The following is a 27,680-nucleotide window of genomic DNA, read 5'->3' as shown; positions in this document are numbered from 1 at the left end:
GGGCTAAAGTGTCTGCTGTCACTGCTGAATGTTGCCAGGCACAGATAAGAGAGTCAGTGCGAAGGTAAGCTGAATACGTGTAAATATCAGGTTGCGCTGAAGTCACTGAAAGTCTTAACCTATTTTCAGATATTCTCTCTCTAAAGACCTGAAAGTGTATTACCACCATATTTTATGCTACTCTATTTGCATTATATTCTTAGGTTGTAGCTTTTATGTATCAGGAAGATATGGATCATACAGGTAATTTATGATCACATCTTCCCTTAAAAGAAAAATTCTAGAATGGGAAAAGCAGAAACAACGTTACCCAGTTTTCTGGTATTTCTAATATGTAGTCTGTTAAAAAGAGGAAAAAACCACCAAATGTTCAAATGCTAAGCATTTTATTCCTCCCATGCATCAGTGCTGCTTTGGTTATCAGCACAAAGGAGTGGTCGTTTCTTCACTCAATTCACTTTTCTGTTGCTATTCCCCAAAAAGCCATTTTGGGTAGATCTGTTTATTCTCAAATACTCAAATACTCAAAATGCTCTCAAATACTTTATTTTGTATGAGCATTAAACAGCCATCAACTGGCAATAATTCAGTCATTACTGGATTCGAGGTTTTAAAGTTGAACATTTGCCATGTCCTCACTATACAAATTCTATTATCTATGCCTATTTCTAAGAGAACAGTGTATTTAAAGACACCCAAAGTACCAGAAATTTTCAAAGAAGTTATGCTAGAATAGTTGTTCCCTTTAAGCTTTGTTGAGACTTTAATATTATGAGATCTTAATTGTATTTTATGAAAAGATATGTGGAGAAAAAGAGTCTGTTTATTTCCCAGATAAATGAGAGCTCAATATTAAAAGTAGAAAAGTCTATACAAGTAGCAGAAGATACCATTGATAATCTGAATAAAGAAAAGAAAGTGCTGACTGATCTTTGGGCAATTTGGAATTTTAAAATTACTCAAGTAAAACCCATCAAGCAACAGTGCCAGATAATTGAAGAACAACTGAAAACTGTAAGTAATTTATTCTAAAAAGAAATAAACCATGGCAAATATTTCTAGCTTGTTATTAGTTTGTATGTGACTCTCTCATCAACTATTTTGGATATCATTTAAGAAAGAGAAATTATCATTGTGATACCTCTCCACAGTGTATTCTGCCATTCATACGGTCATCAAGAAACATGAAATGTTTATCTTTTTTTCCCTTATTCAAGCACATACTAATCCAAGTCCACACGTCAACTTTTAATTTTTAATCAAGTCCATATAATTATACCAGCAATGCTCTTGGGTTTTGTTTGTTTGTTTTAAAAAAGCACTATCTTGCTCTGACTTCATAGTTACTGAACTGTGTCGTAATAGTGACTAAACTCATGTCCAACCCTGTTCATAAGGAAGAAGGACTTGAAACCTCCTTGGCATGGGAGCAGTGTAGTGTTCCTTCTGCTACTAGGCTAGTAGCAGAGCCAGAGGTTTGTAGCTGCTGTTTGTCTAGTGCAACTTATCACTAAACTACAGCCTCTGTTATCACAGAAAATACACTGTCTGTATGGGTCCTCTGATCTCGGTGTTTTTGCACACTGTCTTAGAGATTTCCTATCAACCTTGTCAGTCACAGGGGGGTTTTACAGGCAGCATTTGGGTATCTGGTTTGGGGAAGATTCTCTTTACAAATTCAGATTTGATTGAATTTTTTTTCTGAATTTACTACAGATAGAAAAACTGAACTGTTTGATTATCCTTTAGACTACCCAAGGATTAGAGATTCTTCAAGAGGCACTTCACCTTGCAGCAACGGTTGATCTTGGAAGTGACCTTTTTATTGTTTTGGAACTACAAAAAAAGCTTAACCAAATGAAACCACAGTGTCAGGTGAGAAGGCAAGCTAGTGAAGTGCATCATGGATCAAAAGCTCTTTTTGGTACGGTAAAGATTCACATTCCCGGTACGGTAAAGATTCACAGTGTTTTGTGTTTTACATTACTTTTCCGGAAGGAAGGGTTTCTGTCTGTGTGTATGGTAAGGGAGAAGACATTTTAACTTCAGTGTCCAGAGAACGTCTTGTGTGGTGTTAGCTGTATATCAAAGTGACACACAAGCATTGGGGTGGTGGAAGTACAAGAAGAGTATCAGTTTCATGCTTTTGCGATAGAGCTGGTCAGAGGCTGAGGTATGTCACACTGAATTCCTTCTTCCTCTGAATAGTCTCTGAGTTTTGACAATGCAGTCTGCCATTCCCCTACAAATCAGTTTGACTTGTTTTGATCCAAGGTTGTTTCTGGGTAACAGCTGAGATTCATGTCTAGCAAAAAGTAAAGTATGTGGGGAATGTTTTAAAAAGCCTGGCGTTGATATTTCCCCAAGGAAATTTGCCACTGTTAGGTTGTTATTTCATCAAATGTAAGGGAAAACTTGCAAATACATTTGTGTAATTTGAGTAACTTCTGCTTTTTTTTTTTTGATAGCAAGTGAATGCTGAGCTTGAATACCTGATGAAATTATTAGAATTGTCAAGCCAGAAAAGATTTCCTGTGAAAGAAACTTCTAAGAGACTAAGTGAGCTTATTCATTTCCATCAAAAGGTAAAGGACACGATGACAGAATATGATGAGATTTACAACAAGACCATCAAATTCCATCACATTAAAAAAGAAGTGAGTATAATTTTAAAAAAATATACCTTCTTCCCACTGCAGTTAAACTCTTTTTGGATTTGGTGCCTGCCATCTGTAATTTTTTATTTCCTGAAGCCAACAGCATTAATCCGCCTGTGGATCAGAGTTAAAATTTTTGGATCAAAAGCTGCATGAAATTAGAAGAATTTAAAATTCAGGGCTGAATCCAAATTTTATTACTTAAAACTATGTCAACAACATTTAGGACAATACATTACGGGTAAGGAAGGAATTATAAGCTTCCTTTCACATTATTTTAAACACACACTGATTTTTCACTTTAATATGTTCCAGCTGGAATGTCTATTGAAATCAGGAGAACTGGATATTCCTGAAATATGTGAGAACCCTGAAAATGTGCACCACGCTAAAGCCTACCTAGTGAATGCTCAGGACAAATATGCACACATCAGACAGCTCTATAAACTGCTTATTACCCAGGGAGTGGATATCTTGTCTGCAGTGCAGCAGCCTGTGAGTAGAATCAGAATGACTCGTGAAATCAAGGATAAATATGAAAGAAGGTTGTTAGAGGTGTCTGACTGATTTTTAGATGTACAAAATTGTATTAACACTTTGAGAAAAATAAATACAGAGTTTTTTCTTTTAAAAGAAAGCAAAACATAAAATGTAAAACAGTTGATCATTTTCAGATTTCTGTGTTTAGAGTTTGCAGATATACAGCCATTAAATTAAATGAAACATCCGGAAGTGATGAAACTTATTTATCAGTAGTTATTAACATTACAAAAGGCTTTTGCCTAGAGAAAACAAATTAATTTATTTGAAAGCTTGTTTTAATTTCTTAATGGTGTGGACAGATTTTACTCTGAGAAATGCTGAAATAGGGAGGAAATTAATATTAAAATATCATCACATGGAAAAAAGCCCATGACTTTTTGTTCTCTAGTATTTGTGCAGTTCAAGGCCGTGATGGTGATTTCCTAAATGCCACATCCTTATATTAGACTCCTGCTACTTTGTAAATGTTGCTTTGCATATTCTTCTGTAAAGAAAGGATAACAAAAGAACAAAAAGGAAATATAACAACAGTGTTACCTTATTAGTGGATTTAAGACTGATTTGCGTATCACTTTAGAAAGGAGTTATTTACTCAGGGCAGGATTGTCATTGCCCTGTATTCATTAACTAAGGAGAAAGCAAGACATTCCCTTATGACTTGCCTAGGTTATCCACATTGCCACTTTGGTCTTTAGATTCCATAAACTGATTGACAGCAGAAAGGAGCTAATCTCCAGGTGGTAATGGACTAGAGTAGACCAATTCCTCTTTGCTCAGAGAAGTCTCCATGTATGAGTTGTGACTTTGACCCAAAACTTCTCCTCGGACTGCTGGTGATATAAACTGCTGTATACTTGCTCTCATTACAGTGGAGGTTTAGTAGTTTGCCCTAGCCCATTGAGAGACTGACTATGCATGTTCTGCCTCAAAACGATTTTCATTTTAGATTGGTTAAATCAGTACGTTTCCTGAGTTTCATTGTTTAATTGTCTATTCCCTGTTTAGAATTCCATGAATGTTTCTGTAAAGAATCTGAAGCACGAACTTGCTAGATTTGAGTGTGATAGCATTACCTGGAGCTCCAAAGCTGATAAGTATGAGGAAGAACTGTCACGGCATTTCCAACACTGCACCACTCAAGAGGAGATGAATGAGGTAAATGAGATGACTGCCAGCACATTAAATCAGTGTTAAAAGCGCTGTTGTAACAGTAACATTGTTACTGTTTGCCATTCCCCTAGAAGATTCGTACATGTACGGAGCAGTTGGTTTTCATCATACCAGGAACCTTGAATCCACACAGCGGCAATAATGATCTATGGTCCATACCTCTGCAGTTCAGGATTATATCAAGTTGTTGGGCTGGCAATAAAGTGCTTTCAACCAACCAAGAGGACTGGAAATACAGCAGCTATATTTCCTTTGCCTTTCAGCATTCTCAGCTTCATCTGAAAAAAATGAGTCTTCGAATTTCTTGTTTGGGTAGCTAAAGTTTCAAACAAAAGTAGGATTTACATATATCGCAGTTGTAAGGCTCTTAGAAAGAACTTTCAGTCTTTTAATAAAAGGTTCAGAATAATTTAGTATTTAAAATTTTTTTCAGAAACCTAAAATGAATCTTAACTGGTAGAAAAAAAGGAAGTGTTCTTTGGCACAAGATATTATAATTTAGTATTATAGAACTTGGGTTAGAAAAAATTAGTTATTATTATTATTAATTTCGCATTTTAGTAGGCCAAATACAAATCCACTCACAGCTTACCAGGTTGAATAGGATAAATGTCTCAGCAAAAATGAATTTTGGAAAAATATTCCATAGAATTAGTTTTCTCAGAGTGATCCTTATATAAGAGGCTGATGGTCTCTACACTTGATGTTCTGTAGGTTGCACTTTTGTGCATCCATGAAGTACCGAAGATGGATTCTGACCTGGAAGGATTTCACACTAACCTTCCCTGTAGTGTGAAGCACAGGACATTGAAAGTTACATTTTCTTATTTTATGTTTTGCTAAGTAAATCCACACATGAATAAAGAATGACTGTATTTTTTCAAAATCACCAAAGTAGAGGTGACCAAGGTTTCCATCCCAAATACTTTAAATGTGAAAATTATTGTTTGGATTTTCTTTTCTTTTACAAAATGTTTTTTTGTGTTTGTGAAAAGTACCCATTTTTACAAAAAGGTATTTTGAAATTGAAAAAACATATGCATCAAAAAAAGGTTTTTGTGAATCTTAGTTAGAGTTCTTGTCTGTTACCAGCTGTGTGTTTCACACTCTGATCTTCTGTGACTCTGTCTCCTGTGATGTCACTTTTTGGATGGTGTTAGGAGGCAATAGGAACAGCAGGTGATATAGGAGAAGCACTCTGGCAGTGGGGGCAATGCTGTAGAAGAGAATGAAATCATGAAGTACCTAGACAAGAAGTCTCATTATGCTTTGCAGTGGCATGGAAGAATCAAAACATCTGAGGTTTGAACTGAGGTAGTCTGTTTTTCTTACTGAACACTCCTCAAATTTGCTGAAGAAAAGGAATCATTTACTGGCCATATTCAGACATGGTGTTATATTAAATGAATCTCTAGTTCCTGTCCTTTAATTCTGGGATTATAAAATGAAGACAGGAAAATGTGACTTCTTTCCAAGAAGAATTACTTTTTTTTATTACTTGTTAGACTTCCAGTGAGAGCAGAAAGTGGAGGGAAAAAGCAGTCTTCTGTCTGTCTCAAATTTAAATGAAAAGTGTGTCAGTGATATGTGTTAGTCACCACATGCCCTATATCGCAAAATGTAGCATTTTACCTTCTCATTGTTAATGAACACCCTCTGCAAAATAATTGCATAGCCTATTTTCAATTATAGTGTTAATTATTGGTTGGGGTTTTTTTAAGTTGGGAAAGCCTTGTTGGCTGCTGAAGTTAAAACTTGTCAGCCCCAAACCTAATTGAATCTTTACTGTAAACTGAACAAAATATACTACCTTTCTCTTTAGATTTTTCTTTATAATCTAAAGATTCTAGAAGTCTAAATTCTAAATTTTCCTTTAGAAGATTCTAAGATCTGAAGGTTTTTCTTTAGATACCTTTTTCTTCAGATTCCTTTTCTATTACTGGTTAGCACAGAAGATATTACCTAAACAAATACTTGGTTAATGTACCTGTACGTGAATTAGTCCAGTGCCATTTTTCTTCATTTTTTTCATTAAGCATTTATAACTAATTCTATTTAGGGATCAAGAAACCAGACACTGAACTACAAGAATGTTAAAGTTATTCACATCAGTATTTTAAATCCTGTTAATTTTAACATCAGAAATTAATCTGAATATTGCTAGTATCTAGCAGACCTATCTGAAATAACAATTTCGTTACAATCATCTACGTCTATGCAAATAAAGATTCCATGTGCCAGCAGTAAGCAGCATCTGTTCATAGCTGTCACATAGTAAATGGCTAACCAGATAATTTAGATGTGATTTACCAGTGTACAGAGCAAACTTTAAAGTTGACTGAAAATATTTGGAATTCTGCTGTAAGCACTTAAATTAATTTGCATCTGATATGGTGAATTTAGCATGTAAATAAAACATGTGTGTAAGGACTTTGATGGTTAGAACTCACTGGTGTTTGAAAATATACTTGGAGAACTTGGCTAGCTCCCTACATTTGTAACATATTACTGCTTCTAAGGATACATAGCGTGCGTTTTGAAATAGTCTTGGAGGACAGAGGAGTAAAATCTATGCCTTTTGTGTGGCTTTTCTAATTTAAAGAGAACTTACAAAGGCCAAAAAATGAATTTGTGCCCTCTGTATCTTTGAAAGACATAAGGAAAGCTCATACAACCTTTGAGAACTGTGTTTGCCAGTTTGAGCTTCCTGCTTCACTAACTAGATCGGATCACAGTCTCCAAAGAGCTGCAACTGCACTGCATTAGACTGCAGTCATTTGTGGCAGACCTGAGGCAAGCCTCGGGTAACTGTAGGGTAATACTTCACTGACTCGGTTCAGGAGATTAGAAGTGACACAGTTATTCACATAAGGTAACTTCTGCAATGAAAAAGCTTTTCATTCAGGTGATCACTTCAAAAATAATGTTTATGCATGCACAAAACTTGCATCAGAAGAGTAACAGATCCTGAAGAAGGTTCTCAGCTCTCCCCAGTCATCTCACTTCTTTCCTCTTCATTGTGTCGTTATTTATACACTTAAGGAAAGGTATGACTGAAAATGTGGATTTTAACCGCAGAGGGTAAGGATCTAGCTCTGTTCACAAGACAGCAGGAACTGATACTTCTTAGCACATTTCTCACCTTGTAATTAATTTTGATTGTGGTCCTGTAATGAAAGTAATCATTAATGACTTGAACAGTACCTCTTATTTCTTCTCATTTTCTGGCTGGCTGTTCTTTAATCTTTGCCTCTTTGAGAGTCTGTTTTCAGCAACCTACTTTCACGGGATGATTTTACTATTAGTGCTACTAAAAGTTTTTTATGTTTGAATAAAAAGGAAAAGGTAAGTGGCTAACAACTCTGGAGTGTCTCCTAGAGTGGCTCACACAGGAGTCAAGGGGAACCATACTGTTAACGAAAACATGCTTAAGCAGCTTTATAACTTGCTTTTTCCATCTATTTTGTAGTTACGTGCTAAATCAGATCAATTGACACCTAAACACCTCTCCTCCACTATCATTCTGCACCCATGACAGGCCAGCTATAGTTAGGAACAGCTGCCTTATTAGTGACTATGACACAATAGACCAGTTACAAAGTTTCATTAAACTTGTGGGCTAAAGTCACTGATGTATAATTTCTTCAGTATTTCTTTTAATTTTGCAGAAAGTGGTGGAAAACTGAGATACATTGAGATTTCTAAAAATCGTCAGCCATGTATTGTCCTTGGTACAATGCCTGATAACAGGAGTTGCATACATGCACTCTGAGGAGGTGTTGTACAAGTCTGAGCTGAATCTGTTTTTTCCACTGAGGCTAAAAGAGAAGAGTGGCAGCAGCTGCAGACCTTTGACACATGAGCCATCATATTTGAAACAAGGTGATCTAATTTCACATGCCGCTGTGGGGAGAGCCTCTAGCCTTATAAATGATGGCTGGCCTATGTACGTGCATAAGCCAGTGAAATAAATTAAAATAAACTCTTGCTCATATCTTCTTTTCCTCAAAATTAAACCAGCAAATAAGGCTCTTGTGTTTGGAATACAAAATACTTCTGCAGAGGTGTTTTATTAACAGAGAGCTCTCAGATTTTATTACTCTGTGTACTTAAGTGGGATAAAGATCTTTAATTGGACATCCCCATGTCACTGGTAGAATTCCCTTCCTTTCCATTACACTGAGTGAACACCATCTGTCTATTCACTCCTGAAATAACGTGGAAACATCCCACTAGATGAAATGAAAATGAAAAATATATCCCTTGATGGATTAACATTAGTATGTAATAATAGTAATAATAATAATTATAATTGATTGCTGGCTGTTCCAATAATAGTTAGCTGCAAAATGAGCATTTGTTACTCCCTGGATTCTTTGGCAGGGAGGAGAGCAAGGGGAACTCTGTAGGACTTTTTAATATAAGAAAAGCATCAAATATGTGAACTAAATATCAAATCATGGATGTGATCTAGTCTTTTTAACACTAATTAAGTTAGTTAGGTTCTTTTCATTTGTGTGTCTGGAGGAACAGACCCTAAAGTGTTAGAAGTGCTGCATTTCTTTTATATCAATTCCTTTAGACAAACATCACTTTACATAATTTTTTCTGCATTCTCTTAAAAGCAAAAGATTGTCAACCCAAAGGATGTGAAATTCTAAAAAAAAAAAAATAGTTCAGTCAGTTTTAAATTCTTCCATTTCAAATTTTATTAATTATAAATAATTTGAAAATGTGTTCATGGAATCACTCTAATTAAAATAGTACCTTTTAATAAGGTGTCAGAAGCATATTTTAAGCAAGTTTATCTACCTGTCTGGTTCTTGTGTCTGTAGCAGAAAGGCATTCAAAAGTAGCTGTAATATCTAAAAGGTTTTTTTTCAGTTATAAATGAAATTGAAAATTACATAGCTTCCAGAAAGAAATTGAAAATATAATTTAAACTTTAAAAAAATCATAGTTCTTTAAAGATAATTCAGTTGAGTATGTTCGATATGCTTATTTATATAACATTGCTAATACAAAAAAAAAGGCACAATTTATTAAGGGCACGCTTGTAAGAGGACAGTAAAGCAAACAGATAATTGTCACTGGAAAAAAAAGAGAAAGAATATAACAAGCCTGTACTATAACTAGTTCTCATGGTAAATATACACTATTTTAAAAATTATGTTGTCATGTCTTTTTGATGTGTATTAAACTCATACTCGTAAGTTGGCAGTGTGTCTGATCCATATGTATGTAAATGAAAGCATAGCTTCCCAGAGCTTCATCAGTGTCATTCCTATAATTCTGGATTTTAAACGTATTTCGTAGATTAAAGAAAGTGTTGCTACATTCTATCTAAGTAACAAAAGATTTTTACAGCAAATTGAATATAAGTGAATTTATGAGTAGTTATCTCAGGTAATATAAGCCCATCTGAAAAGTCTTGAAAGGCTCAGGTGCTTCATAATCAAAGCTACTCGTTCATCTTGCCGCTCTAAGAATCATTTTCCCTAATGTTGAGCTTGCTGCAACTAGTCAGTCCTAACTGATAGTAATACTCTCACATAGTATCAAATCTATCTAGCTGTAGTTAGGCAAGGCTTTCTTTGGGTATCTGTTAGGCAGAGTCTTTCTGTTGCCATGTGCATGGAATAATTCTTTGAAAGGCAGGTGCTCACTATCAAAACTAAATATAAAAAGTAAATTTGACATTTAGTTAACATATCTTAATCCTGCAGAGAGCTGGATTCATCTTTGTTTGCTGTAGATAATTGTACTAAGATGTTTGGACTATGACAGCATATAAAATTAAGCCCCTGTGTAACTTGTTTTTGGAAGCAGGGCTTCCAGAAGCAACAAAAAAAGCAACCTCACATAAACTAAATGCTGTCTTGAGGGAGAAAAGTACTATGAATAAAAACAAATCTACTTGCCAAAGCCCAGTAAAACTATGGATTTTTTTTTTTGAAGACTAAGCACAATGTGCATACCTTTACATGGCTACCCATTTCCACTAAGTGGTCTAGAATATGTGAAGGATGTCTGCCTCTAGTTAAAATCAACGAAAGCTCTTGGACAGGATTTCTTCGTAGGTTATCTGAGCAAGGATCTCATCCTTTACCCCAATGTTTGGGGGGTTTTTGTTGTCGTTGTTGTTCCCCACACTGACACACACACACCCATAACCCACCCCCGTTCTGGAAACAATACTCAGCTTACACTATGCAAAAATGTTGATTTAGCAATATTATGAGTTTCCACTACTAGAAAGAAATTCTGAGGAGATAAGGATACTTTGTGAGATGGCATATCATTACTAATTTCTGTATTAAATTTTTAGTGTTCATATTGTGATCTGTTAAACAGCTCTTGAATAAACTTAAATTGAAATATGCTGCTTTCATTTTTCTAACAGAAACGCTTACTCTGTTTCAGCTCAGAGAATCGTTTAAGGATCTCAAAAAGAAATTCAACAATTTAAAGTTTAACTACATGAAGAAAACTGAAAAAGCTCGAAACTTGAAAGTACTTAAAATACAGATTCAGCAAGTTGAAACATATGCAGAGAAGATACAGGTAATATTAGAATTTTAGTCTTAGTGAAGGCTTCACTGGTTGAATTGCTATGGCCTGGTTGATTTGCTATGGCCTGTGTCAAGTAGATCAGTGACATGAAACATGTGAGCTTCCCTGCTACTCAGCTTTATATCAGTCACTGACTGAGACATTTTTAATTGTTCTCTTCCTTTTATTCTTCCCTTTTCTTCGATGAAATGCTCTTATCTCAATTCCCAACTTCCCTGTGTTCAGTCATTTTATCCTTCATTATTCTTCTATTTAATATTTTATTTTCATGCCTCTGTTCCTTCACCACGTGTGACTTAGTCTTTCCTCTCCTAAAAAATAAAATAAAACAAATATCCCAGCAAAATTAACAATGAATGCGCACATCTTCCTTCTTACATCTAGCTACTTCCTTGTCGTTCTCATTTCATCAGGTAAGTCTTCAGAACTTTTTTCGGTATCCGGAATAATAACCAACCTTTAATAAATATAATTTTCATTTATTTTAATATTATTTTAATAAGACCTCCAGTTTTCTTTGATTTTTAAAAAAGCAACTTGTAATTTTTGAACACAGGACAAGAAATAGGTTTGTGTGAGTTTTACATGTCTCTCTGTTCTTATTTCTAAAAATAGAAACATTTTTGCTGCAGTAGTTAACATTGGTACAACTTTTAAACAGGTTCTTAAAAAGAAGATGGATAATTTGGAGAAGAAAATCGTTGGCTCTGTAGCAAATGAACCTAATGCTAAAGTTAGAGTCCTCTTGGGGTCTACTAGTGACTTACAAAAGCAGCTGAATGACTTTAGCAGAGTTGTGGAGGATTACAAGCAAAATCTGGATCTCGTGGAGCATCTGCAACAGATGATGGAAGAGGTACTGGTAAACCTGAGATCCCCACTGTGGCTGTAATAATGATCCAGCTATGGGATAAATAAAAGTACTTACAACTACTTCAGGCAAAATCTGTGGCTTCCAAAAGTAGTAGATTGGTAAAAGTCTGTATTTTCTTATATTTTTTTCTTTGTATCTTTTGGGGGTGGGGGGCAGGGAACCCGTGAAACGTGACCATATTCTTGCACTGCTATGCATAGAACCATGGTCTCCACCCTCCATGTGACTTTCATAGTGATTCAGCATATCTATGATCATACTTATGAGTTCATTTTCTATAAGTATATTCTGAGACAATAGAGAAAGTGCCATAAAGCCCTCTTTGATAGCTGTCAAACCATGAGAGTCAGGTTATCACAACAGCCACTTCATTAGCTGTCAGGTAGAACTGTCTGTGTGTATGTACTTCTGGTACTGAAATGTAAAGTATTCAGTTCCTTAAAAGTCGATTGGGTGTGTATATATTTATATTTCTGGAGGGTTTTTTTCTGGACTCCAGTCTTAGTCTTTTTGGAGACTTCCCTAACCTCATTTTAATGTGTCTGAGGACTGCCTCATGCATTGTCTTTTTTTTTTAATGAAAAAAAAATTGTGACAGTATTTTCCCTCTTGCCACATTGTGTTGGTGCATCTGCTATGAGGCAAACACATTCCTGTCATCACTGTTTATTTTTAGAAATAACACTGTTCATATCTCCAAAATGATCTAAATGCATGACAAATCCCTGAATGATGGATCACGATACTAAAGTTTCATTTAAAAGATGTCTCCAGTGTCCTGTGATCTGATCAATGTGTCATTTCATATAGCATTAGCAATTTGTTTACCATTTGTTGTGCCTTTAATTTTTTTCACACCCTCCTTACTTTGAGGGAAAGAAATTATTTCCTAGAGCTAAAATTTACCATTGCATCTTTTTACTAATCATAAAGCACCACCTTTTACTCAACAGTTTTTTTCCAATGAATAGGCACAGTCTTAAATACTGACTTTAATGGCAGTTAAAAATTAGCTGCTTACTGTAGTGAAGTAATACAGACGATACTGAGTGAATACCAGATTCTAGTCTCCTCTGAGTATTGTTCATCAAAAACGTTTATTAGGGGTATGTTCTAAAGCCTGTTCTTGTCAGTAGAAATATTCCAAGCAACTTTAATGGTCGTTGAGACCAAACCCCCTGTTTGCTAGCAGACTAAATCTAAGCAACCTTGCTGTCCTTACAGAAATATAACCACGGCCACGATAAGTTTGTGAAATTATTCAGTTGGCATACAAGGTGGAAAGAACTCAGAAATAAAACATGTTTGCAGAACCATTAACTGATTACCTTCCCATGCTTTTCTTTTTAAAGAAAATTGAACAGTTAACATTCAAGATGTCATTCATAATAAACTAATGTTTTTCAAGTTAAAATTGGAAAATTTAAGACATACGTTATGCCACTGACTGTAGAAAGTCTACAAATAGTCCAGCCTATTCTACAAAACCCTGAACTGCCAATAATAATTCATTATAATGCAGTGTTTTTATTCTTCAGTGTCAATTTTGGTTTGAAGATGTGAGTGCAACAGTCATTCGAGTTGGCAAGTATTCTGCAGAATGCAAAACAAGAGAAGCAATAGAAACTCTCTACAAGCAATTCAATAAGTTTATTGAGCCTACAGTGCCTCAACAAGAAGAAAAAATTCAGCAGATTATAGACCTCGCTGAAAGGTTATATGGTGAGGAGCTGTCTGGTAATGTACTGTGGGGAAAAATAACACAGTAACTTAGGAGGAAGCAGATTCCAAGATTTCTTTATTTAAGAAGAAAATCACATGAAATTTAAAAAAACGGGTGTTTTAAAGTACTGATGGGAAGAGGTGAAGGATTTCAGAACAAAATTTGTAAACTAAAAATATGAACATTCTCAACAGTCTAGTAGTTACTTAATTTTTCTGTGTATAGACAGAGTTCACCTTGAAATCTCAGTGTGAATGTCCTTGTAATATTTATGAGCTTGGAATTAAGATTTCATGGCTTATGCTATCTCATAACAGGCAAGCCTTTGAAGTCAAAGTATATTACAACAATATACCTCAGTGCTGAGAGAGGTTTTTTTTACGTTTGCACTGTGAATAACTAATGGTATTCAATTGCCGCCTTTCTAAAGCATTTTATTAGCAAAAAATGTAGATTGTTATGTAAATATTGTATTTGCAATTGTATTGATTTGCAACATCGTTGACCAAAAAGAATGAAGGTCAACAGACTTTAGGGTTTTTTTTTTCCCCACTTGAAGTTGTTGAAGTTATTTTGTCCAAAGATAAGGTCACCATGCAAATGTGCAAGAATACTGCGTAGCCTATAAATGCAAGTACTAAATCAGAAAAAATTTAAACAGAGTCAATCTATGCTTTTAAATTCCTCAAATCTGGTGTTGAAAAACTATGGCCTTTTTCTTCTTTATTTTTTTGAACAGTCTCAATATTTTAAACGTTCCTATCTGTAGGAAAGAAGTTGACAGAATGGATTCTTGACAGCAGCTGATTAGAATTGCTGGGAGAAAGAACCTGCTTTGTCTTTAAGTCCTTACATGGCAAAAAGCTTCTCCATTCTGAATTTGTTTTCTATTTCTTAAAACATGGATATAAGTGCCTCTTATAAGGCAACTGGCTTAGGAGACACTTACAAAGTCAGCATCTTTTAAAGCAGTATCACTAACCAGTTGCATCTTTTAAAGCAGTACCACTAACTACCTGCTCAAAGAGAAGCCTAGTAGACCTGCAGTGAAAGAGAGCCCATCTCAGGCAAGCTAGTCAGAGGCAGGAGAGCGCATTGCTATGAATCACAGTACTCCTTCAGCAAAACGAAACACAGAAAAATGTAATCATTGTAGTATATTGGGGTTACAAAGAACACTGTTACACATCTGTTTGGAGCATTCTGTTCTATTTTCATGTTGTTTTACTTTTCTAGGCATTGAAGAAGGAAAGAAGTATGTTGAAAAAGCCATATTAAAGTACAAAGAAATAATTAATTCTGTTGATGAGTTGTGTAGGTCACTGAAAGAACTTAAGGAGATGAAGGTATTTTTTTTTTTATCTGAAGAATGTATTGCATCTGATTCAACTTACCAGGCTTAGTGTCTGAATCAGTACTTTGAACTGAGGATCTTCTATGAAACATTTCTTAATTGTTCGCTTTCCCATTACCTTAGGTAATTATCGTAATGAATCAATGAAGCGCTACTTGTTTGTGCACTAAGTATTCCCCCTAGGTTTCTTTTTCAGAACTGTTACTACTTTCAAGTAACTTTTAGGAGAAAATATCACAATGTCTTTGAGTAGTTAGACAAATACTTTTTTTTCATATTTCTTTCCTAGAAGTGCTAGAACTATAAAATGCCAAACTACCTCAATTGGATCCCTATTGGAAAAATCATCCCCAAAACCAATATGCGTTAAAACTAAAGTAATACAAATTAGAAAAGAATGGTTTTATAACAAAAATTAAATTAAAGAGAGCAACAGCATTTTTACTTTAATATTCTGATAAGCTTCTTTAAGTGTAATTAAGTATAATATATGAACTGAGGAGGAATTATGGAAGACAGTGGTGAGAGCTAGATTTCTGTAATAAACTGTCTATTCCACACCCTCACTCTCAAAGTACTACATGAGAAATCTCCCACATGCAGCAATAGATGATGGGTTAATACTTCTGGGAAGCTGGAAGAGTTAAGATGCTTAAATATCCTCTTCTTATTGGTGCTGAATGTCATTTCACTTTTCTTTGATGGAGTCATATATAAAAACTTACTCATTAATACGCTTAAAAGCAATAAGAGATGCCAAAAATACAAATGAGTCCAAAAATGATGGAATGGAAAGAAGGCTTTCCCTGGCACTGTGACCATAAAGACACTTCAATACAAATATCACATAATGTTTTTCAAAGTCCTCTCCACAATCCATGTGTTGCATAAATGCTATTGTGTGCAGAACAGTAGCACCAGGTTCTGTCAGAACAGGGCTTGAACCCTTGTCCTTTTTTGCTAATTCAACATAATATGGATCTTCTGAAGACAGTGGAATTTCAATATAATTGTAATATTTTACTTTGACTAATTTTGCTAACTGTAAAGTCATCTTAACAGATTTTTTGAGTACATGTTTTTTACACAGAACCACTCATAAATTATTTGCTGATTACTTTAACCTTTAACGTAGATAATTCTTTAAAAAACTCAATGAAAAGTAATAGTAAAAAAATTAGACATAAAACCAATAGAGAGTAGTTCTGCAGCTTTTTTCATGGGACAGTTGTTATTTTATTATAATATGTAGTATTCGGAGATTTTTAAAACTATTATTCTTATCTAACATTTTGAGAATATCTCAATAGCCGAGCTCTGTATCTTATGAAAAATAAATTATCCTGCAAATTATCTACACAAATAGGTGCCACGAGTATGGAATGCCACAACCATGAACTAAGTTTCACTTTCTGTCATTTTTAAAACATAACAAATTAAGGGGAAATGTTGTATTGTGTAATCTTTCCTGATTTTACATGGTTGTTGAATGTCAGAAGAGAACAAATCTTGAATTTTTTAAGTGCAAATTTAAAGACTATTTTTTTCCTCAGAAATCAATAGATTGACCAGATCATTGTTTAGTGCTGGAATGGAAAAATAATAATGCAGCACTTACAAGAATTTGTTTAGGACTGTAACTTTTGTCTGGGCAGCTAAAGATGTGAAATAGATAAAACTGTAACTATAAAACTTCTGATTTTCCTTACATTTTGCCACTGTGATGTGCTTTGAAATCTGTATATTTCTCCCATGAAAATCTTAAAGGATTAATTAAGTCTTTATAAAATATGGTATAGTTGTCCAGATTTCTGTTATGTAAGTACCTTGTAACCCATTGTGCAGTCTTTGATGCTTAAGCTAGAAGTATTAGGCAAAAAGAATGGTGACGTACAGTTAACTACATCCAGAATGGTTATGGATTGTCTAGATGGGAGGTTGAAGGAGGGAGGAAAACAAGAACAAATGCCTGGTTATGTTTTATGCTTAAAACATTCTCCCCTTTCCACCTTTTAGACAAATTTTAACATTCTAGAGAGTCACAAATATGTCTTTCCTCCCTGAAACTGTTTTCCTGAAATCCCAATTTTTTCTGGATTGTTGTTTATCCTCTTTTTTTCATAGTAGTGTCACTTTCTTATTCATTTATTTTCTCTTATGCTAGGTACATATTGGTTAATATTCCTCAGATTCTTGACCAGCCACTTGAGTTCTTCAGTCTTTGGTGTTCTATGCTTTCCCTGCCTCAGTTTTGAAAAATGTTGTCTGTCTTTGTCAGGGAATAGACAAATCGGGTTTCGCTGCGTATTGATACCATAAGTACTTTACACCTGTGCTGATGGCAGGTTTTAGATAAGATTTCACTTATTTTTTTTCTACTCTGTTGTACAGACATACAGAGCGTAAGTCAGCGTGTAGCTAACATTTTCTCCCTTCTATTATGTATAAGCTTACTTCATTTTCTTTTCACATGACAGAAAGATGAATTTTCTGAAGAGGTGGCTACTATTCAACAAAAAGAAAGAAATGGTCAAGAAGCATGTGAGGTTATTAAAGATAAAGCAGAGGAACGAGAGCAGAAGGTTGGTTAGTTTTGGTTTGTTTGTTTGTTTTATCTAGAACTCTGTTTCTTAAAAGGCTCCAACTATTGCGGGATAGTTCTCACTTTTTAGTCTTGAAGCCTCCCTTAAGACAGGTGTTATCACTATAGTCCTTGTCATTTCTCTTTTGATTTTTTTTTTTAGTTTCTTCTTTGCCTTCTATCCAATCCACATATTCTTCCTTATGGATTTTAATTTTTTTACATTCTTTTTACTTGGTTATGTATCTCTTTTCTAAAATAATACTCTTTTCATAAACTTTTACCAATTTTCCTTTGGTGCTATTGACACAGTATTCTTAATGCAGACATCCTCTTTGTGACCATTCCTTCTTTCTCAAGGGAACACATTCTGCTCTCTCCTTTATAATAAGACTTAAGGGAATATAGGAAGTTATAGAGGAAACTGTTGCTGGTATTTCCCAGAGCCCTAATATCATATAACCCCTAGAGGCAAGCGATGTACTGATTTATAAGTAATATGCTATGAGAGAAGCCTAATAGCTCAGAATTTGAACCAAGTAATGGTGGAAATTAGGATTCTTTGCTGAATCGTTAAGGTCTCCATCAGGAAAAAAAAAGTTTTGTAAATGTTTTTCTTTCAGATGGCATCAGGTAAATTGCTTACAAATTCAGAAAGCATTACTGAGAAGAGAAACAATACTCTGTCTCCTAACGACAGTAAACAGGTATCTGCTACTGATGTTGATGATTTTTTTTATCAGTTTAATGGGCATTGTTGTGTACTGCCCAAGGAATTTTACTCCTTAATTCATTGTTTCTCAGAAGAGATGGATATTGTTATAGATTGGTGGACTTTGTTTGTCTTCTCCAAGCAAAATGAGAACAGAATTGCTTCAGTTTTGCAACAGTATGAATAACAGGAAAGCAGTCATGGCAAAACTGTGATGGAACACAGCTACAGCTATTAGTAATTCAGTATGACATCATGTCACAAATAATCTGCTGTACTGCTGGTACAACCAAATAACACAACTCAGCATGAAATAGTCATTTTCACAACACTTACCTTTCTGCCGAAATTCTGTGCAGCGGAGGTCATAAATAAGTTCCAAAGTATGGATTACATGTTGAGGGCAATGCACAAAAGGAAATTAGGAAGTGAACTCTGGGTATACATTTAGAATGATAAAAATCCTAGCAGACAAGCATGTTTTATTCATGGATATACGGTAAACGAATATGAAAGGTTCCAAATTGTCAATGAATAAATGTAGTCTTAGAAATACAGGCAATATACACACAGACCTATGTTTTATGAGATTAATTCCTTTAGCTTAAAGAACATTTTGAAGCCTTGGGATCCTGGATATAAATACAAATAATTTACTTTATTCTAGTAAGTTGGTAAGTGGGTGTTAATATATCTACATCTTTAGAAAGGTAGGATACATTGTTTAGTGATTTAGAGTTCTGAATTTCCATTTTTTAAGCTGATAACATAGACCAATACTGCAAGATGTGGTGTTTTGTAGAAATTCAACTAAATTAACATTCCTTTCATTTCAATACAGCATGTCCTGATGAGGCAAAGATGAGCCTAATTAATTTTACTACCTCCATTCCAAGTCAATGGGGGTTTCACTGTTGACTTGGAACCCAGATTTCACTCAGAATTTTGCAAAGAGCCACCCTCAGAAGAATCACCTCACCCAGCAGATGTCTATAGCCCTGTTTCCTATTTTGCTACGCCACAGCTTTGTCAGTCCTCATTAGACTGTGCCTCAGCTGCCAAGGAGAGAAGGGAGGGGTATGCGAAACAGCAAATATCAGATGTGAAGTATGGCAACTGCGATGCCTCCACCCTTTTCATCACTCCATACTTCACTTAAAGAAGTAGCAGATTCTTCTCACTAGAGCTTTTCTGTGTTCCATTTCCATCCTTTCTGAGGAAAGACCTAGCCCATTCTTAGTCCGCTGTCTAGTGTGCCAGCAATCTCTAATTTGTATTACTTTGCTTCAGTAATAAATACCACCCTCTAAGAAGTAGCCTAGACCTTGTGGCACATTCATCCTTCTTTGGTATCAGGTGGCACATGAGTGCTGAAAGTCCTTGTGCTGCCAAAGCTGGTCTGCCAGTTTGCTCCCTTTCTTTCCCTCAGCATTTTCCAGCAATATCTGAAAAAGCTCTATTCAGTTCTGTGATCTCCAGATGAAGTGAGCATGAAACTGCAGCACATCCCTGCACTAATATCCTAGATATTAGTGTCTGGAACTGGAAGCTTCTTACATTGTTGTGGCCTTCCTGTAGTTACTCAGATGTATGCCATGGTGTGTACGTGTGCATAGACTCTACAGATAGAACGAATCTGGACTGTTGATTTCATTTGGTCAGTAGAGAATGGCTATTCAGATATTTTGACCTATGTTTTGAAATATACTTGCTTAGAATTTAATGTTCTGAAGATTTTTTCAACTTCTTAATATTTAATTAGATTTGGTTTATTAAATTTGTTAGTGCAGTCAGACAAAAGCAGCCAGAATTTGCTACTGAAGTGCCTTTTCATTTAAGAAAGACTTGCAAAATTAGGTCAGGTTCAAAACTGAGAGAGTTACTTAGAACGATGCTGATGATGTTAAAAGAGATGGGTAACAGTCAAATCTGCAAACCCTAGAAAAATATATTGTACGACTGTATTGGAAGTAATCTCTAAAAATAACAATTTCTTAGGAATCATTTACAATTAGTTAAGTTAGAACCCTTATTAAATAATGATACAAGCAGACAGAAGTAACGCAGTATTTATTGTTTTCTGAGTAGTTAGAAAGGGGAACATTGACACATTTTACAAAACTGGAAAGTCAATTTATCAAGTTTATATCCATGACATATTCATACTGAAAGACATTTGGGGGTCAGAGTTCATCATAGAGTGCTTGTGGGAAAAATGCATTTAATACCCAAACTTAAACTTCATCCTACAACTGAATTGAATTATTTAGTAAAATAGACAAAGTAAAATTCTAGCTTTCTCCAGTCATTCATTCATGGATCTGGCATGAATTCCACGGCTTTGCAATAACAAATGTATTAACTAGGAAAACCACCTATACTAAAACTACAGGACTGGGACACATGCTCTATAACTTCCTTTTAGTTTAATTTTGTTAATTTTGTGCACCGATTATTAGGTTATATTTAGAGCAATAAAGCAAAAAGTAAGCTGAAACAAATGTGCTGCTGCACTTTTGTACTGGATTTGGTAGAGAGATCACCAAAGATCCGGTTTGGAAAGCAGTGACATCTCGTGTACCACCCAATTGACTCGAGTGAACAGTTTATAGGTGACAGAAACATTTCTATGTAGACTACATATTTTTCTATAGAACTCAACGAGAGAACAGTGTAAGAAAACATTATGAACACTTTTGTCGAGAGTCCTGGCACAAATGAAATAGGCCTGTATATATGATCAGAAATCTATATGAAAATCAAGAGGCAGAGAACTAATTAATGAATCAGTTAATATCTTTGATGCTTTGCAATTTAAATTATTTCAAAAAACCTTGTGCCATGTCTATTTCTCTTTGAAACATGATGAGAAGTTGTTTTGGGGTTTTTTTAAAATTATTCTGGATCCAAGATAATATAAAAATAATTTTAACATTTTTTTTCTGTTAATGTTTGGACAAGATCTTTAAAATACTGGCAAAAAATAAGGGACATATAAAATGCTTGGAAGATCTCTTAAGGATGTTGGTTTAATTCTGGAACATGACTGGTTGTTCTAGTAAAGACTCATAGTCCAGTAGCTTAGCTTTTAATATACTTTTATGACTATGCAACTGTTTCCCATTTAGATGTTATTAGGGCACCTCCTCCACCTTCTCCTTGCAAACGCTTTCATAAACAGCATATTCTGAGAACTACCCTTCTCCTGCTTCTCAGAATACGTTAAGCTTAGTTAGAAAAAATATTTCTAATATTGTTGTTAGCTTCTGCATGAACACGTGATGTATAGAATGAAAACTCATTCTCTCTCTGTTATTCTTTTTCTTCTTCTTTCCTTCCTTTCCTCTCCTTATTTAAGGAGAGGAATAAATTGGCTGATATTCCATTTATCTGTCCAGCTGGTGAGGATCTTATTTCACAGGATACAGAGCTGTCATCTTCAGCCAAAGAGGATAGTTTACCGACTGAATTCCTGGCAGAAGAAATACCCTCCGGAGATGAATATGAGTGTATATCATCTGATGATATCTCTTTGCCACCACTTTCTGAGACACCAGAATCCAACCTCTTACATTCTGAAACAGAGCTGGAAGAGCATTGCTGTTGTAGTTCTCATAGTCTGCATGTCAGTTCCTATAGCTTGCAAATGCAGAAAACCACTAGTATTAAAAAACAGATGGAAGCATCTGATCTCTTAACAAATTCTGCTTATGCTGATGCTACAATTAGAATGGAAAGCTCATCGGATCTCTTTGAGAAATCTTGTATCTCTTCAACAGATTCTGGTCCGGAAGTCAGAGCAGTATCTCCTTTGACTTGTAACTTACAAGGAATACCCGAGGCTAGCACTGCTTCCTGCTCTATAAATGCCAAACCAGTATATAGCATGATGAGTGAAGTGTGCAAAACACATTTGCAACACCTTGAACTTTGTAAAAGCATGTCAGAGACACAAGAACAATTGCATGACTTGAATAACTGTACTAAAACCCAGGACAGGCTGCATGCTTTGCCTGACGCATTCACAGGTTTCGTGTTTCAATCAGACACCACCAGAAGCTGTCAGAGGCAGATGGTCACCCGAGAAGAGATTAAAAGTTCATCAGAAAAGAACAGCATGGTCAGCCTAACTGGACAGGTGCCTAACTTCTCCCAGCTTCTGTCTAACAAAACTGTCATGGAAGGTTCTCCGGTAACTTTGGAAGTAGAAGTATCGGGATTCCCAGAGCCTACACTGACATGGTGGGTAGCTTATAATGGGAAGTAGTAAATATACTTATTAGCAAAACACCTAGACCACTTATAAACAAATTAATTAATCTATAGACTAGAATAAATGGTTTGTATCCTTTCTCCTTCACACTTCTGCATGATTCCCAACCTTCAAAATTAGTTTTGACAGTTAACCTAATTGAAATAATCTCTGCGTACTTAATTTTATGAAAAACAAGACCACCAAACTACTGCTAGCATATCCAGTGTTTTTTAAGCAAATATATCGTATCGTTTCTATATTCTGGAATATGACATTCCACTTTTTCAATAACTTCTTGAAACAAATGCACAATCCAGATTTACTGTAAGTAATTTCACCTCCATTTTCTCAGGATCTTGGCACTGTATATCAACAGAGACATACATGCACTCTAAAATATTTATATAACCACTACATATATGTGGAGACACACATTTATATGTATGTGAGAGTCAGTTGTCAAAAACTGGAGGGGGTTACGGGTTAAAAAAAACTTATATGCCTACTCTAAGAGAAACTGGTTTCTATATTTATATATATGTGTGTGCACTCTCTCAATTGCTACATGTCTAATTAGATTGCTTTATATTGCATTTCTGAGAAAGACAGATGATGTAATATACACGCCTTTTAAGATTACTTTTTAGAAATTCCCTGCCAAAGGTTATCCGAGACTAAGAGGGACAGGATTCAATGATTTCGGTAGTAGACCTCTATGCGTTGGCCTATTTTCCTAAAATTTTACCTCATTTGCCATTTCTCCACTTATTCCATTAGACTTTCACAATGGAGGCCTTTCTTTTTCACATATTAAAATTAGATATGCCTCTTACTGGAAATGTTTTGAAGTTAAGAATATTATTACACATGTAAAGAATTAGGCAAACTACAAGCTCTTAGTAAGATGAATTTTCTTCTGAGGGACTGAGAAAAATCCTGGACACGGCAAACTTGGTGCCAAACTGTGTTGGTATCAATAAAGTTACTTTGTTTTAAATCTCAGTATTCTACACCTCGAGAAGTATTGTTGGTGAAACAAGAGGTACTTTCATATTTTATTGTATGACAGTATTAGCTCAAAAATATATACACTCTTCCTGTGTGGTCTTTTCAACTGAAAACATTTTGCAAATTAGAAATTCAAGTGAACATAAAAAAACAAAAGTGTTTTAGCATAAAACTGAGGACTCTGGCCTTCATGCTGCTCTCTCCAATACTGCAGTGAGATAACTGTGACCTGTCCTTTGAAAACCATTTGCAGAACCATGTTTTCTAGTACTGGGAATGTATTGTCCAGAAATTTCAAATGTTTAAATACACATCCATATCTACATATAACTTTAAAACTGAGGAATGGGATTGCAGCAGTGGGCTCTGTCTCTTGCTATGTAGTGTTATAGAAAATGTCTGAATTTGAGAAGTTCTGCTTGTCGTACAGTGATATAAATCTGACTTGAAAACTGACTCTCTGCTTCAGGTACAAGAAGGGCCAGAAACTGACTGCAGATGAGCACTTAAAGCTTTTGCAAAAGGAGACAAAGCATACTTTGTTCATTCAGAAGGTGTGTGATAAAGATGCCGGCCTCTATGTTGCTCGGGCTAAAAATTTGAACGGCACTATCTCATCAAGTGCCATTCTCCATGTAAAAGGTAACAGGCCACTTATTAAAAGAATAGACTGGATAGTGCTGTGTGTCATCTATATTAGCATATCACTAATGTACTGGCTATTCACAAAAGAAGAATAATATTGACCGCACTGGACTTAATTTTCACACTCTAAGACAATATTAAATCTATTTTCATACACTGCATCTTTCGTGATCTATGCCAAAGCACTGTCACACTTCTTTAATACCAGTATTATGTGGTTATTTTCCTTCCTCGTAGTGATGTTGAGATAAAGTTATGAAGATTTTCTAAAATCTGAGGCAGAGTTTTGCTTTCTAAAAATGTTGGTACTAAAAAGTGTTGGAAACTGTTTTAATGGTTATAGGTATGAAATGTCAAGATACACCCAGGTAGAGTGCCCAGATCAATGTATATTATTTTACGAAATGTCTTTTTTTTTTTTGGTGAAGGAGTGTGGAGGGTGTTGAAATTTTTTTTAAACATAGAATGTATTATTTTCAGCCACATTTTTCTCATATACTTTTTGTAAGATAAAGCTTCTTAGTAAAGAAATCATACCATTCATGATTGCACTGATACTAGATCAGATGCAAATCTGTCTCAGCCCGGCAGAGAGTCTCCACAAATGGAAGCTGCATTAGTTCCACTAGAATTGTGGTTGTCTGCACTACAAAGATTTGACCCAGGATCACAGGATTTGTGTAAGTGGTACCCAGTATCCAGTAGACCAAAACACACAAATGTTTACAAAACAAGACTTTCCAACATGCCAATCTGCTTAGGTAGATGCTTGTGATACTTTCTCTGCCTTCTTATAAAGTTGAAAGTATATATATTTTTTATTAATCCACAAATTGTTAGTATACCTCAAGAAAGAAAATAGTTTATGAAGTGAGCATTTGTGCATGTTTAAAATTTTTAACACACTGATTCAAACAGAATCAACCAAATTGTGGAAATACTCGAAAGTGTATTCACCACCCCAAAAAAGCAGTAAATCCAAACCAGCACTTGCTCAACTGCATATTGTGTTTTATTCTTGACTAGGGCAACGACAAATATTTTTTATCAAAATAGTAATTTTAAAAAATATTTAGTAGTATTTATGTTGCTTGCCCATAAAAGACTTCTTTTATATATCATTAAGTGTAGCTTAATTCTTTAGCTTGTCATCGTACAGTAAAAAGAATTGACAAACTGCTACATGACTTTTCCTGCATCTTTGATTTGCAGCTTTCATATTACAACTCTGATGGAACAGAAAATTAATAGGGAGGAAATATTTACTTTCACAATTTGCTGAAATGTAGCATGCTGTGAGCAGATTTCCGGGGGTCAGTGAGATTAAAGACTGACCTTTAGATACTTTGGCCCAGTGACTGCAACTTTATTGAAATTCCTGTAACTTTGAAACAGGAGAAGTTCTCAAGGGAATATAACCTCTCTCAGCAACACCAGAGGGAACAAGGACGAGGAGGTGGCAAGCAGAGGGGGGAATGAAGTAAATTCTAACTAAAATATGTATTACCCTTAATAAACAACTTTCTAAGTTCAGTCATCTCCCAAAAATGTTGATTTGTAAGAATTCTCTCAGGTATAAATATCACGTATTTTCCTAAAATGTACCTTCCATTTCACAATAAAGCTAATTTTAATAATTAGTATGATTTTGAATGTTTTAATTTTTGTAAAAGTGAAATTCAGTTTAGTGGTTTTGTGCCTTTGTGTATGGTTGTTATAAACATACAGCAGAAAACCTACGTGAGCAAGCTGACTTGCAGAAGTGGTACATTAAGCAATGCTGTGGTAAGAACACACCAGGATGCCTGTCTTAAACACTGTAAGGTTTTGCCTGCTGCAGAGCTGCCAGTGTTTGATAACTTTATCCTGCTCATAACACTAATTTTCTCTTTGAAAATGTGTCTTCTGTGAGATGAATGCCGGTCAATCCTGTTTTTACTCAGAATTGCCATCATTCAAAAACTAAAAGTAAACACAGATATTCTTTTGACATGTTCTAAGTAATTAAGTGATATAATACTCTGGTAATTTTTTCAGGCATTTTTGGCTTCAATATTGAGGCTAAGTATGTGCACGCACAAAAAAAACCCCTCCAAAACAACAACCCCCACAACCCAGGAGTGAAAGCAGAAACGTTCTCTTTCCTCTTTTGCCTTGCCTCTGCCAGAACTAGGCCTTTAAATTAAGCATTAATTGTCATAAGGCTTGTGACAGAGTCATTGTATCTCTACAGATGCTAGGCTCAAAGCTGCATCTCTGTTTTAGCAGATCCTTTGTCCTGGAAACTACAGAAAGGTCAGTTCTAGGATGATCATTGTTCTGTCTCTTTTCATATGGCCAGTGTGCGAGCTCAGAAATATGCATTTGATCTTTCTGGTTGGAAGAGAGACATTTGTTGAGCAAAACAACACTGCGAGGTGAGTCTCTGTCCTTCAGAAAGCAAGGCTAGAGCCAAGATTCCAGCCCGGCTTGGAAAAAATTGCCCCAAACTCACTTGTAGTTCTATCGAAGCAGAAGAAAAAGATGTAAACTTTTCATCATGTCATAGAGCAAGAATTGGAGGTAGCTCAGACCTAGACTCGTAGTTGCGGGCTCTTACAGAAAGACCACTCACTATTTATGATAATCAGAAAGCATGATAAGGGCAACAGACACGGAACTACTGGATGAGTGTACACAGATTATGGAAATTAATTCTTTCCACTTCTTCATAACAATTCCTGATGTACATCCAGGCTCCCAGGGGATTAGAAGGGAGCAGGCATGCAGGCCTTTTCCCTTGTACACATTTGCATTAAATCTTTCTGTTACCTTCATTTATCAGGCTTTAGAACAAGTGGGAGAGATCTCAGTTACTTACTTTACTTGAGATTTGGCAGCCAGAATACAAGGCTGGTTTACAAAATTGTGTGAGAATAAGAGATGCAGCTTTCAATCCAGGTGGGATTTATTCCACCTTTTTATTAACATTATTTAAAAACTAGCCAGTGATGTAGGCTTTTACTGGAGTTTGGCTTACACTCCCAGTCCTAAGCATAACAAGTACGACTGTCACGTTTCCTTTAAGAGAGGAGGAGATAAAGAGAAGCCTTGAAGAGAGAGTGTATGTTAATCCAACATATAAAATCTGTGCTGCATATGCATAAAGTAGTATATTCTGCCTTCATTTAAAAATCTGAGTATGTATGATGTTGCACATGCCTAATCAAGTATCTTTTGCCCCCTTAGCAGAAAAACATTCAAAATCCATACAGTGCTGATTTTTTTCTTCTGAATTGTGGTTTACATAGTTAATTAAATGCTAAATACGTACTTGTTGCTAAAGTATGTATTTTCCTTATCTATGTTTCTCTTTCATTGTATTTTGAAAGTACTATCAGTAGCTTTTGTACTGAACAAGACATCATAGTAGTGTACCTTAATGGACTTTTTCAAGGCATTGCTATTTGAAACTTGATTTGGGATTATATAAACCAAGAAGGCTTTCCAGGTGAGGAAGATGTATTGACGTGGTACCCCTGTAACTGTTCACTGCTATGACGTACTGTTGAAGCAGCATCTGTCCGCAATTTTATTGCCTGGAGA

The 27,680-nt window shown here is 35.3% G+C and overlaps 1 protein-coding gene across 1 annotated transcript in view; it reads left to right on the top strand.

The window, feature by feature from the left end:
• CCDC141 (coiled-coil domain containing 141) overlaps window positions 1-24,190 on the top strand; it is a gene marked incomplete at its 5' end in the record, with an annotated part of 32,889 nt that extends 8,699 nt beyond the window's left edge. The window contains 13 exons of the mRNA XM_010131131.1: window positions 835-1,014; window positions 1,750-1,929; window positions 2,469-2,657; window positions 2,973-3,152; window positions 4,206-4,355; window positions 10,794-10,934; window positions 11,605-11,799; window positions 13,356-13,539; window positions 14,777-14,886; window positions 17,372-17,476; window positions 18,099-18,182; window positions 21,546-22,429; window positions 23,920-24,190. Coding sequence (XP_010129433.1) covers window positions 835-1,014; window positions 1,750-1,929; window positions 2,469-2,657; window positions 2,973-3,152; window positions 4,206-4,355; window positions 10,794-10,934; window positions 11,605-11,799; window positions 13,356-13,539; window positions 14,777-14,886; window positions 17,372-17,476; window positions 18,099-18,182; window positions 21,546-22,429; window positions 23,920-24,190 — 2,853 coding nt within the window. The remainder of the gene's footprint in view (window positions 1-834; window positions 1,015-1,749; window positions 1,930-2,468; window positions 2,658-2,972; window positions 3,153-4,205; window positions 4,356-10,793; window positions 10,935-11,604; window positions 11,800-13,355; window positions 13,540-14,776; window positions 14,887-17,371; window positions 17,477-18,098; window positions 18,183-21,545; window positions 22,430-23,919) is intronic.
• Between the last annotated feature and the right edge of the window lie 3,490 nt (window positions 24,191-27,680).

This window comes from Buceros rhinoceros, unplaced genomic scaffold (genome assembly GCF_000710305.1).
Source record: "Buceros rhinoceros silvestris isolate BGI_N320 unplaced genomic scaffold, ASM71030v1 scaffold16482, whole genome shotgun sequence".
Classification (NCBI taxonomy): domain Eukaryota; kingdom Metazoa; phylum Chordata; class Aves; order Bucerotiformes; family Bucerotidae; genus Buceros; species Buceros rhinoceros.
Note: the sequence above shows the minus strand (reverse complement) of the source record. Positions and strands in the feature narration are given on the sequence as shown.